The 11,910-nt window shown below is 38.2% G+C and overlaps 1 protein-coding gene across 1 annotated transcript; it reads left to right on the forward strand.

Moving 5' to 3' along the window:
• The first annotated feature begins 555 nt into the window (after positions 1-555).
• Cog7 (conserved oligomeric Golgi complex subunit 7) lies at positions 556-3,664 on the forward strand. The gene is made up of 2 exons (XM_067774746.1): positions 556-1,187; positions 1,782-3,664. The coding sequence occupies exons 1-2, from the start codon at positions 696-698 to the stop codon at positions 3,552-3,554; spliced, it is 2,265 nt and encodes a 754-aa protein (XP_067630847.1). The 5' UTR covers positions 556-695; the 3' UTR covers positions 3,555-3,664.
• Positions 3,665-11,910: the final 8,246 nt, after the last annotated feature.

Genomic DNA, 11,910 nt, shown 5'->3' on the forward strand with positions numbered 1-11,910 from the left:
CATTGCCAAGGCGAATCCATACCAGGTGGTGGCAAAGCGAATTCAACCAATTCGCCGTGCAGAAGAATGCCAAACCAAAAGAAAATTTTCATAGATTTCGATGAACTGACATATTGTTGTACAAGGCTTTGTATGTAAAATTATCAAGAAGAAGCAATCAGCTGTTGGGATAACACCACCTTTACTGAATTCGCCTTGATCCATTGCCATACCGAACTGTCAAATAATAGCTGACAGTGAGAACGGCTGTCGCGAAAAGCCAGAGAATAGAAGAACGGTTTGTTTTTTGCTCGCGGCTAATAAATTGAAGTGCCATGAATTGCTCATTTGGGTTTCAAATTAGCTCCTCTTTTAAATGTGTATACAGAAAATCAGACTACATATTAATATTAATTTCTAAATTCTAGTTAATAGATTAAATGTGATTAAGCAGACATTTTAAAATATGTAAATAATGCAATATACCAGTCGTCTACAAAAATTAGTGAAAAATATTATTACGCAAATGATTTGATTAATCGAACAGCGATTGAACAGGCTGTTTACTATTGTGAACGTTTTTATGAAACATTCGCCACTTGTATATTTGTGGTTTATTATTGTTAATTCACTATCTGTAATTTTTGATTTTTCTATCAAGTTTATTAAGTGCTAAATAAACATATTACAAAATTTATAAATTAGCTAAAGAAAGTATGGATGTATCACCGTTATTAGATGACACGTTTAATGCTATCGAATGGATAAATGGGAATTACAAAAAATATGTGGCAGAAGAAGATAAATTGTCCGCCACAGAGAGATCGGCCACGTCTGCTGCTAATGATGACGACACCATTGCATTGGAATTTATATCACAGTCTGTATTAAAATTACATCTTTATATGCAACAAGTGCACTGTGCCGTCGAGGAAAGCAGCCAGAAGCTGGTATTTGATATGCCACGCATCATCAAAGAGGCGGTCATACTACAGGCCGAGGTGGAAGAGCTAAAGAAGCGCATGCAAGCAATGCGTAAAGAAATGACAAATGTACAAGAAGAAACTGGTGATTGTATGGCAGCATTAGAACGTTTAAATACCATGCAAACTAAACTACAAAAGGCCAAGGAATCGCTGCAAGAATCGGATGGTTGGGGAAATTTAATTAGTGAGTTGGAGGACTGCTTCGAGCATAACGATTTAAAAGTAAGGGTAATAGTGCAGTTTACGGTACCCACCGAAATTTGGGCAACAGATTTGAGTGAGGTATCAGAGGACGCGTATTCACGTTTAGATCAAGAATCCGAAAGCGTAAGTTCACCTTTTTTACCCGTTCAAAAGATATCGAAAAACCGAAAAAAGACCCGCGGGTCCCTCCGAAATCGGGGGTGGGATCCATAGTATTTTTGCGCAGAACACCTTTCTGCGTTGGCGGTCTTCGGCCGCGCTTATAAAAAATAACCCTGGGCTACGCCATGCCAAGTCCGGGTGTGTGGTATAACCGTGGCTACCGCCACGGCAATGCACAATTTTTTTTGGGGGTACAAACACAACAACAACCACATTAAAATCGCCAACTTCAACTGCAAATATCCCCGGACAGAGATAAACATTTTCTTTTCCGCCTTCGGATTATTGTTCTCGAGATTAATACGCATCTTTTAATACCTCACTCGAAAATCTTGGCCCAACTTTAGGGTGGGTACCGTAAACTGCACTACTACCAAAAGTAAGTAGTGAAGTAGTTTTTTGTTTTTTTTTTTTTAAATATGTAAAAAATCGTTATATTTCAACATTTAGGGCGCCTTTGATAAATTACTAAGCTTACAGAAATCACTGCAAGTGCAGGAACAACTTGTAGGGCATGCAGAGCGTTTAGAGCAAGTGGAAGGTTTCAAGAATCGCTTAGAAGCGCTCGCATCACCAAATGTAGTGCAGTGCTTTGCTGATGGCAGCATTGAGCAAGCCAAAAAATATGTAGGCATTTTTGCAGGCATAGAACGGTCATCCCAATTGGAACAATATTATAGAGCGGTACAAAAAAATTCGCTGCAACAAAAATGGAAACAAATTTTAGATATGCCAGCAACAGAAAATTCAGCCCACAAGTTTCTTTCATTATACTACAATCACCTACTGGAGCATTGTAAGCAGCAAGTCAAATGGTGTGCGCAAGTTTTCAACAGTACAAATGGGAACTTTCAACCCATCATTGTAGTTACCGAGCTGCTACCATCATTACAGCCAACGCGTGAAAGTTACATAGTGCAGCTGTTGAAAACATGTAATGAACGTTTGGAACTTTTAGAAGAGTACGCCTTAGCAAATCACAATTTCACAACACAACTTAACGCATTTCTTATGCACTCAAAAATTGAGCTGCCCTCTAAAATGCATACGAGTATTGTGCAATCTGTATATGGTTATTTTCAAAAATTCATAGAACAATATCCACGCATTGAGGAAACGCAGCTATCGACACAAGTAGATAAATTGCTGCTCAGTCAACCAACCGCCGCTGATTCAGTACATCATCTGGAGAATTGTAATCAAAAAATATTCGCTTGGTTATCCGAGGCATGTGAGCGTTGCAAGAATATAACAGATGATTTGGCGTTATGCAGACTGATTGAAATAATTAGCAGTATTTTGAAGAAAATGTTGGAAATATTTTCAAAAACGCAACGCCAAATTGCCTTGAGCATAGGTCAGGGCACAGAAAATTGGGCTGCACTACAATGTGCAATGTCACTTTTGCAATGCTTATCTGACTTTCAAATTAAATTGCATAAATTTGAGAAAGGGATGCAAAAACGTATGACTACTTTAAAAGAAATGCTCAGTGCTGCAGCCTCATCCACTACAATCTACAGCATATACACAGATCAAGAGCAAATCAATTTACGAAAATCGATTGAAAAGTATCAGCGTGAATCTGTAGAAACTGAAAATTCATATTCTTCTGCAATATTTTTCACTTCTATTTATGAACAGATAAAAGTTCATTGCATTGACACACATGATATAGCTTTAAATGTTTTGTTGCAACCTGTTGAGGGACATTTGCTAAATATACAATCCACAATGAGTTCAACTTCTGATGCGCTGATGCCTGAAAATATGCCAGCATTCAGTTTTGTACCGCAAGAATGTATTACACAAATTGGTCAGTATTTATTAACTTTGCCACAGCATTTGGAACCGTTATTATTTACGCCTTCACCATTGCTAAAACAAGCCTTAGAGATTTGTAATATTAAATATACGCAATCTTCTATTCCTTGTGCTGATACTTTGCTGTCTTTGGTTGTGGAACAATGTTGCCATTTGTATCAGTCTCAAATATTGCAAATAAAAAATCTTCCACTAACGTCGGCGAAACAATTTGCTGTGGATATTGAATATTTATCAAATGTGGTCGAGGAATTGGGTTTATCTATTAGTACTAACTTGTCACAAATATTAATTTTATTGAAAGCCAATCCGGATAATTATTTAGCCTTGAGTGGTGGTTGTGAACCACGTTTGGTAACAGCAATACGACAGATGCGTAATATAGTTTCAACACAATAATTGTAGCTATTCGTATGTTTTGCACATATCTAACGTGAATGTTATAAGATTTAATCAATGTGTATAGTTATATATGTAAATAAAAAATATGAAATATGTTTTGGCAGACTATTATTTCATCATGATTATTACTAGGCGCTTAACAGCTTAGGTGATTTTGAGCATTGCGTGGCAAGTTACTCTAGCCATTCCTCTGCTTCCATAAAAGTGTGTGGATAGGAATACTTCCTGGACCAGATGTTGTTGTAGCGATAAGGACCCTCCCCGAAGGCCTGAGTGTTAAAGATGTCGATGGTCCTTTGCCGGATGCAGATCCGATACGTTCCGGTAACAAGCACCTTTAAGGTACTAGCCCGACCATTTGTGAACAATTTGATATGTCGACATGAAACCTTCTAGGCCATACCGCCATCCCACTCCCTAGATGCGTGCGGAACTTGGTGTCGGCAGAGCCTCGGCTGTTAAAGAAACAGGGTTCGCCACGGGTAGGTGAGGTTTCAGACAGGGTGACTCCCTTTCATGCAATTTAGTTAATTTGATGCTGCAGAACCTAACTTACTGGCGTATGCTGATGACATTGATATCATCGGCCTGAAAACCCGCGCCGTTAGTTCTGCTTACTTCAAACTGGAAAAAGAAGCGGTAAAGATGCGTTTGATGGTGAATGAGGACAAAATGAAGTACCTGCTGTCATCATGCAAAGAGTTAGCGCATTTGAGCCTTGTCAACCACGCCACTGTTGGCAGCCATAATTTCGAAACAGTAAAAGAATTCGTTACCGGCGGCGTGGTATGATGGTGGCATGCTCCGCCTACCACACCGAAGATCCTAAGTTCACGCCCCGGGAAAAAGCAACATCAAAATTTTAGAAATACAATTAGAAGAACACTTTTCTATGCGGGGTCGCCCCTCGTCAGTCTTTGGCAAGCCGTCCGAGTGTATTTCTGCCATGAAAAGCTCTCAGTGAAAACTCATTTACCTTACAGAAATTGGAAGAGAAGCTCGGCCTAAAATCTCTTAGGAGGTTATCGCGCCTTACATTTATTTATTTTTTATTAAATAAAATTAGGTGGTAGCCCAAACCTTGCACAAAATATCTAGGAATCATCCAAGACAGTAAGCTGTCGTGGAAGCTCAACGTCGAGGAGAGGGTGAAGAAGGCCTCGAATGGACTTAATGCAAGTAAAAGAAAGCTGGGGTGTAGGTGGGGTTTATCGCCCTCTCTTTTATATTGCATATTTACAGCGGTTGTAAACCATATCTTATACTAGGGGCTCTTAAAGAAACAATAGAGGTGGATGGTTCCAAAGTAGTGGGTCCCAGGGCAAATGGAAATAGACGGGAATGAAAAGGCCGATTAACTAGCTTAAAAGGGCGCATCCCTTCAAACTTGCTCCATAGACGTCCCAATCAGATTGGGCGAGATTAAGAGAAGGCGAGAGGTGCACATGATCGACCAAGCGGGAAAGGCGTGGGTTCAAGCGCGGGCCTGTAAAGTGTCGAAGATTATGTGTAGGTCTTACAACCTTAGACTAACAAAGTTGCTTCTATAATTAAAAAGAGAGGAATGTAGACTCATGACGGGTATTCTGACTGGATTCAGCTTTCTGGCGTCACATGCCTTTAAATTAGGCTTGGTCAGTGATAGAAGATGTACTAAGTGCGCATTGGAAAAGGAAACGTTTGTGCTCCCCTGCGCTTGCCAGGCTAAGACTCCAACTATTAGGTGTGATACAGCTTTCAGATCTGGAATCAGCACGTGGCATAGGTCCTAGAGCGCTCCTAGTATTTGCCAAGAGAACGGAGTTATTTCACCACATAGGTCCTGGTTTTTGATGGGGTTATTTCAGTTTGGTCGTTAAATAAACTTCTGGTAATACTACGGACTCATTCAGTCTGTGTGAGGTCTTCATGGACCGGCCAGTTCAACCTAACCTTACCTAGGTGGTAGCCCTAGGTGGCGACACCTTGGCAATGCTGATGTGAAAAACGGCGTTGAATATATTTCGTTTAGTGCCCATGCTGCAATGTTTTTTTTTTTTAAGCTGGCTACCTTGTAAAGGCATCCTCAGAAAGGAAGCCTTAAAATATTATCAACCAACTACATTTTACCCAAATCGCTTGGGCTGTTACGAGATAGTAGTGGGTATACAATGTAATTTTGAATTATTTTAGGTGGCAACCTTTAGTGGCCAACTTGCTCAAAATATTATATTCATTGAATAACTCGAAAATGGCTTTCGGCCATTAAGTGCACTGGACATAAAAACAGAGTCGCAAATTGACCAAATGACTTTGCTCTTTGGAGCTTAGCTAATTTCTATTTTGCTCATCCTTATTTGCAAATCCTCCTTCAATAAGCAGGAGATGAGTAGTGAGATGCAGTCGCCCTCAAATAAACTTCGAGCTCAGAAAATACTAAAAATGGACAACGACAATGACACATTTTTTACTTGTCGCCATTCGCTTGGGAGAGAATTTCGCTAACAAAAGAAAGCGGATGCGAAAAAGCACAAAAACCACTTAAAGTTTGCACAACAAATGGCTAAACAAATATGCCGTTGGCTAAACGGGAAAACAAACAAAACAAAAAACAAGTAAGGAAGGCTAAGTTCGGGTGTAACCGAACAGTACATACTCAGCTGAGAGCTTTGGAGACAAAATAAAGGAAAATGAACCTAGGGTAACCCTGGAATGTGTTTGTATGACATGGGTATCAAATGAAAGGTGTTAATGAGTATTTTAAAAGGGAGTATCCCTAAGTTGTATATGTGAAGGCGTTTTCGAGATATCGACGAAAATGTGGACCAGGGTGACCCAGAACATCAGCTGTCGGGTACCGCTAATTTATTTATATATGTAATATCACGAACAGTATTCCTGCCATGATCCCAAAGGCTTTTGATTTCGCCCTGCAGAACTTTTTCATTTTCTTCTACTTAATATGGTAGGTGTCACACCCATTTTACAAAGTTTTTTCTAAAGTTATGTTTTGCGTCAAAAAACCAATCCAATCACCATTTTTCATACCTTTTTCGTATTTGGTATAGAATTATGGTATTTTTTCATTTTTCGATATCGAAAAAGTGGGCGTGGTCATAGTCGGATTTCGTCCATTTGTATTACCAAGATAAAGTGAGTTCAAATAAGTACTTGAACTAAGTTTAGTAAAGATATATCGATTTTTGTTCAAGTTATCGTGTTAACGTCCGAGCGGAAGGACATACGGTCGACTGTGTATAAAAATTGGTCGTGGCTTCAACCGATTTCGCCCATTTTCACAGAAAACAGTTATCGCCATAGAATCTATGCACCTACCAAATTTAGTAAGGATTGGCAAATGTTTGTTCGACTTATGGCATTAAAAATATTCTAGACAAATTAAATGAAAAATGGCGGAGCCACGCCCATTTTGAATTTTTTTTTTTTTTGTATTTTGATGCACCATATCATTACTGGCGTTGAATGTTGACATAAATCACTTATATACTGTAAAGATATTCAACTTCTTGTTAAAATTTGACTTAAAAAATTTTTTTTTAAAGTGGGCGTGTTCGTCATACGATTTTGCAAATTTTTATTTAGCATGCATATAGTAATAGGAGTAACGTTCCCGCCAAATTTCATCATGATATCGTCAACGACTGCCAAATTACAGCTTGCAAAACTTTTAAATTACCTTCTTTTAAAAGTGGGCGGTGCCACGCCCATTGCCCAAAATTTTACTAATTTTATATTCTGCGCCATAATGTCAACCCACCTACCAAATTTCATCGCTTTATCCGTCTTTGGTAATGAATTATCGCACTTTTTCGGTTTTTCGAATTTTTCGATACCGAAAAAATGGGCGTAGTTATAGTCCGATTTCGTTCATTTTAAATAGCGATATGAGATGAGTGCCTAGGAACCGACATACCAAATTTCATTAAGATACCTCAAAATTTACTCAAGTTATCGTGTTTACGGACTGACGGACGGACGGACGGACATGGCTAAATGAATTTCTTTTTTTCGCTCAGATCATTTTGATATATAGAAATCGATATCTCTTTCGATTAGTTTATGCTGTTACGAGGTACCGTTATGCGAACAAAGTTAATATACTCTGAGCTCTGCTCAGCTGAGTATACTCGTAATAAATACAAATATTTTACGTTGCCTAAAGAAGATAAGAGTCATGATGAAATGATAGGAGTGTTGTGTAGAGAGGGAGGCAAAAGAAAGCGTACAAAGCTATTTACAATATGCCGCAAACAGCTGTTGTCATTCATTAATCGACTGCTTGCTTTGTATGAAAAAGTTCGAAAGGGCTATATGTTTTGATAGAAAGAGATAAGTTTGGTCGTCTAGGATGGCCAGGGGAGGTGGAGGGGCTTACATAAGACATAGACTCGACTATACATACATATGTGTATGGGTTTGTGTGTGTACAAATTGACTCTTACAATGGTTGAATAACTAAATGGCTTAACAATTTGTCTAGAATGAGCTTGAAATGAAATAAATCCGTAAAAGGGAAAAACGAGTTGTAATGTGACGGTGCCTGTTATTTTTTGACTTTTTAATTTTGTGCATAAGTCCAATCTTTCAAGTTTTGAAGAATACATATGTATTAAAGGTTTTTGAGGCTATTTACCAAATTTCAATTGCTCTTGGAGCTCTGTTAAAAATTTGTTCAATATGGGTAAGGATAGGTTGAACTGACCGGGAGGTAGGTTGAGGACACGTGCTATTCCTTCACAGTCACACGGCATAGTCCAAACTGGGGCTGGAACCCGCATGTGTATACGCTGGTATAATCCCACTGGTGATTGCGGAATGTGTGTAACAGTACTAAAATGATGTGCATGCTCGGAAGAACGGGATGTACTTACGTCTTTTTATATATTCTTTCTTGGCAGGCTTATGTTTTTTTTTTGCATTTTATTAATCTGCTTTTTATTATTACTTTTTAACTATAAAATTTTTTTCTCCCACAATTTGGGTTCATTTCTGTTTTCGATGTCCGTTTAAAGAAGGCTTCTTCAGCATCGCCGTAAACGCATTTCTGGTGTTCGACGTTTTTCATTCTGTTCATGTATGAAATACCTACATATATCCAGAGGTTTTTCATTAAAGTGAATAGTGGTCCAACTCCCCCTACTTTCTTAGGTAAAGAGTTTCATGCGCTTTCACAACTTTCGTCTGCTTTTTTGCTTCGCATAACCTTATTTCCTGCGGGTTATTGGGCTTAGAATATTCCTCTGCCAGCTATTTCTGCCAGTTGATGTTCTTGTGAGGGAAACGGTTGATATCACAATGGACAAGGCAGAAGGACAATAGAGTTTTATGACGTCTATCACAGTATTCATATGTACAGAAGCACGACTCGAACCAAATTGGTGGGCTTTATGGTGGGAAAAACATTTCGCCAATTACTGTTGTTATCTTCTTGTTCGGGATTCAAGGAGTTAGATCATTCCTCAGATGGTCGGGCTAGTACCTTCGGTGAATCTCCCTTTCTCTTCAAGAAGAAAAATAAGCTGCGAACGACCGTCACTGCGATACGTATCAAGGCTGATTGTTCTCGCAGGGGTTTTGAATATAGTCACGTATAGTACCATCATCATCATTCATTGGCCCTTAACTGCCTAAGGAATTATGGCCTTTACGTAACAAAGTGACACCAGCTGTCGTCGCGATAGCTAACGCACCTGCGGTTATTGGGGCACGAGGTATGCCTGTCGTAAAAGGCGGATTAAAATCCAAATCCCGTTCCTGGGTTGTGCACTAGGTTTGCAACTAGGCTTTTCAATGAAACCAAGTATAGTTCAGGATCCAGCATAAAAGATACATACGAAACTAAAGCGATCATGCTGCAATCGACGGCAGGGACCCTATACATGACCCAAATATCGACTACGACCACTACATTGTAGCACACATGACACGCAGAAGCCTCTTTGAAGTGCAGTATCAATAAAAGTTTGACTCCGGGAAGCTGCACACGAAACAGACAGCTCATCATCACTCCACTTTGCGCTCAAGCATGGTCACAGGAAGCAATCTTCGGCGCAAAGAGCTAGCTAACAAAACAAAATTTTTTTCTTTTCTACTACGCTTTTCGATGAATTTTTTCGATCTTCATAAGGGAGACGGTATATTTTAACCAGGCATGCTTAACGAACGAAACGATATCATTTCGTTACGATAATCAACGTTAATAAACGAAACGAAGTGACTTCGTTTCGTTTATTAGCGTTGATTATCGTAACGAAATGATATCGTTTCGTTCGTTAAGCATGCCTGATTTTAACATAACATTTAACATTTATTTCTCAATTACTTAACTGCTCAGCGCTATAATTAAAGTCCAGCATTAAGAAAAGCTCCACTTAACTTTTCATAGACTCTCTGACCACTCCCGTATTCCTTGTGGTTAGTGCAACTTCGACCTTTTTAACACGCTTTTATTAGCTTGGCCTCTATGTAACAGAATTGTTGAGCTTAATTTTCACCAGTTTCTAGAAGTCTGATTAATTTGAAACTTTGCATACGTATCAAGGACCGATGACAATGCATTAATGTGATGGTGTGGTGACATAAGGTCAAAGGCCATAAGGTCAATTGGCCTTATTACCACTTTGAATGGCTATAAGTTTGATTGAAACTCTGCACACGTATCAAGGCTCGATGACAATGCATTAATGTGATGGTGTGGTGACATAAGGTCGACGGCCATAAGGAATATACAGAGTGTAAGTGTAACCACTAGAATGTAGCTTTATGTGGTAGCAATATACATGGTTGATGTTATAAGAGCGAAATCACGCTGGCAAGCAAGGCAAGGTAAGGCAACGGAAAGAAAAGGAGCCAAATCCGAAGGCCACACATAAACCGGAATATGGGTTATCAATATTTTATCGAAGTGTTAAGGGTTCGCTATCGAAGAATTATCGGTTTATTATCGATTATTTATCCTGTTATCCATAAAATATTGCGGAGTTATCGGTTGAGCCATAGAAGAGTTATCAATTTGCTATAAACGTGCTATAGATTAGAAGGGGTTTCGAAAACTATCGATTTTCCATTATCAACTTACTATCAAAGAGTTATGGATTTGTTATCAAAAAATTATGAATTTGTTATCGGCTTGTTATAGATTTGTTATTGAAAATTTATCGTTTACTTACTAATTCGTTGTAAAAATTATCGATAAGCTGTCGAAAGCTTATCAAAAAGTTATCGATTCTTTATATTATCATCAGTTTGTCATAAAACAGATACCTATTGAAGTTTTAATCTATCGATTGCTATCGATTAGTTATCCATTTATTATCGATTATTTATCGTACTATCCATTACTTTTTGACGAATTATCGGTTTGTTATCGACGAGGCATAGACGAGTTATCGATTTGCTATAAACTTGCTATTGATTACAAAGGCTTTCGAATGTAGACGAGTTTTCATCGTAAAGTTATCAGCATATCGCTTTGTTATCAAACAATTCTAAATTTGTTAGCGGCTTGTTATCGATTTTTTACTGAAAATTTATCGATTACTAACTAAATATTTTGTAAAAATTATCGATAAGTTATCGGTTCTTTATTTCTTATCGGCGTGCTATCAATTTTATATAACTCATCAGTTTGTTATAAAACAGATATATATAAAACTTCAATATAAATTCGATGATACAACTGTAACACTTCGATAACAAGCCGATAAGAAACCAATAAGCAGCCGATGATTTGGCGATAGCAAACCGATAACTCGTTGGTAATAATTCGCTATCGATAATAAGCCGATACAAAAACAATAACATGTCGGTATCGGTTCTTACCAATAAGAAACCGGCGAAACATCTCAAGCAACCCGAAACTTTTTTTTTTGGTGAAGTTATCTCTGATGTGGTTTTAAGTCTGTCCCTGGGTGAGCCGTTGTTAACTTAAAATTTGTTTTCTAGACGTAAACTTGTGTAGACATACATTAAACTTTGCGATTAGTTGGTACTCACATCTTTCTTTACAAACTGTTTAAGGCCTTGTCGCTTATAGACATACTAACACAATTTTATGTCGACATGCCTTTTCATTTTGAACATTTTTAAGTGCATAGCTTTCAACTAAAACGAAATGGACTGATGTCCACATATACTCTTCAACAAGTGCGTAACTGGGTGATTGTGATTGAGTTGATTGCACGTTGGCGGAAATTGTGATTTTTGTTCTAAAAGCTTAATGGCTGCAACACTGGGAGTTATTTGATGAAATGCTAATGTGACAAATAACGGGATAAAGGGTCAACATTAATATTCAACCTACACTTATTTATCTTTTAGATAACAAATATGCATACGCATTCCTATACGTGTG

This window comes from Eurosta solidaginis, chromosome 1, assembly GCF_040869045.1.
Source record: "Eurosta solidaginis isolate ZX-2024a chromosome 1, ASM4086904v1, whole genome shotgun sequence".
NCBI lineage: Eukaryota > Metazoa > Arthropoda > Insecta > Diptera > Tephritidae > Eurosta > Eurosta solidaginis.

Excerpts from the sequence above, each read along its gene's own strand:
- Cog7 (XM_067774746.1), top strand. The coding sequence starts at position 696 with ATGGATGTATCACCGTTATTAGATGACACGTTTAATGCTATCGAATGG. Across the intron at positions 1,188-1,781 it reads TCGAGCATAACGATTTAAAA|GGCGCCTTTGATAAATTACT; the intron begins GTAAGGGTAATA and ends TTCAACATTTAG.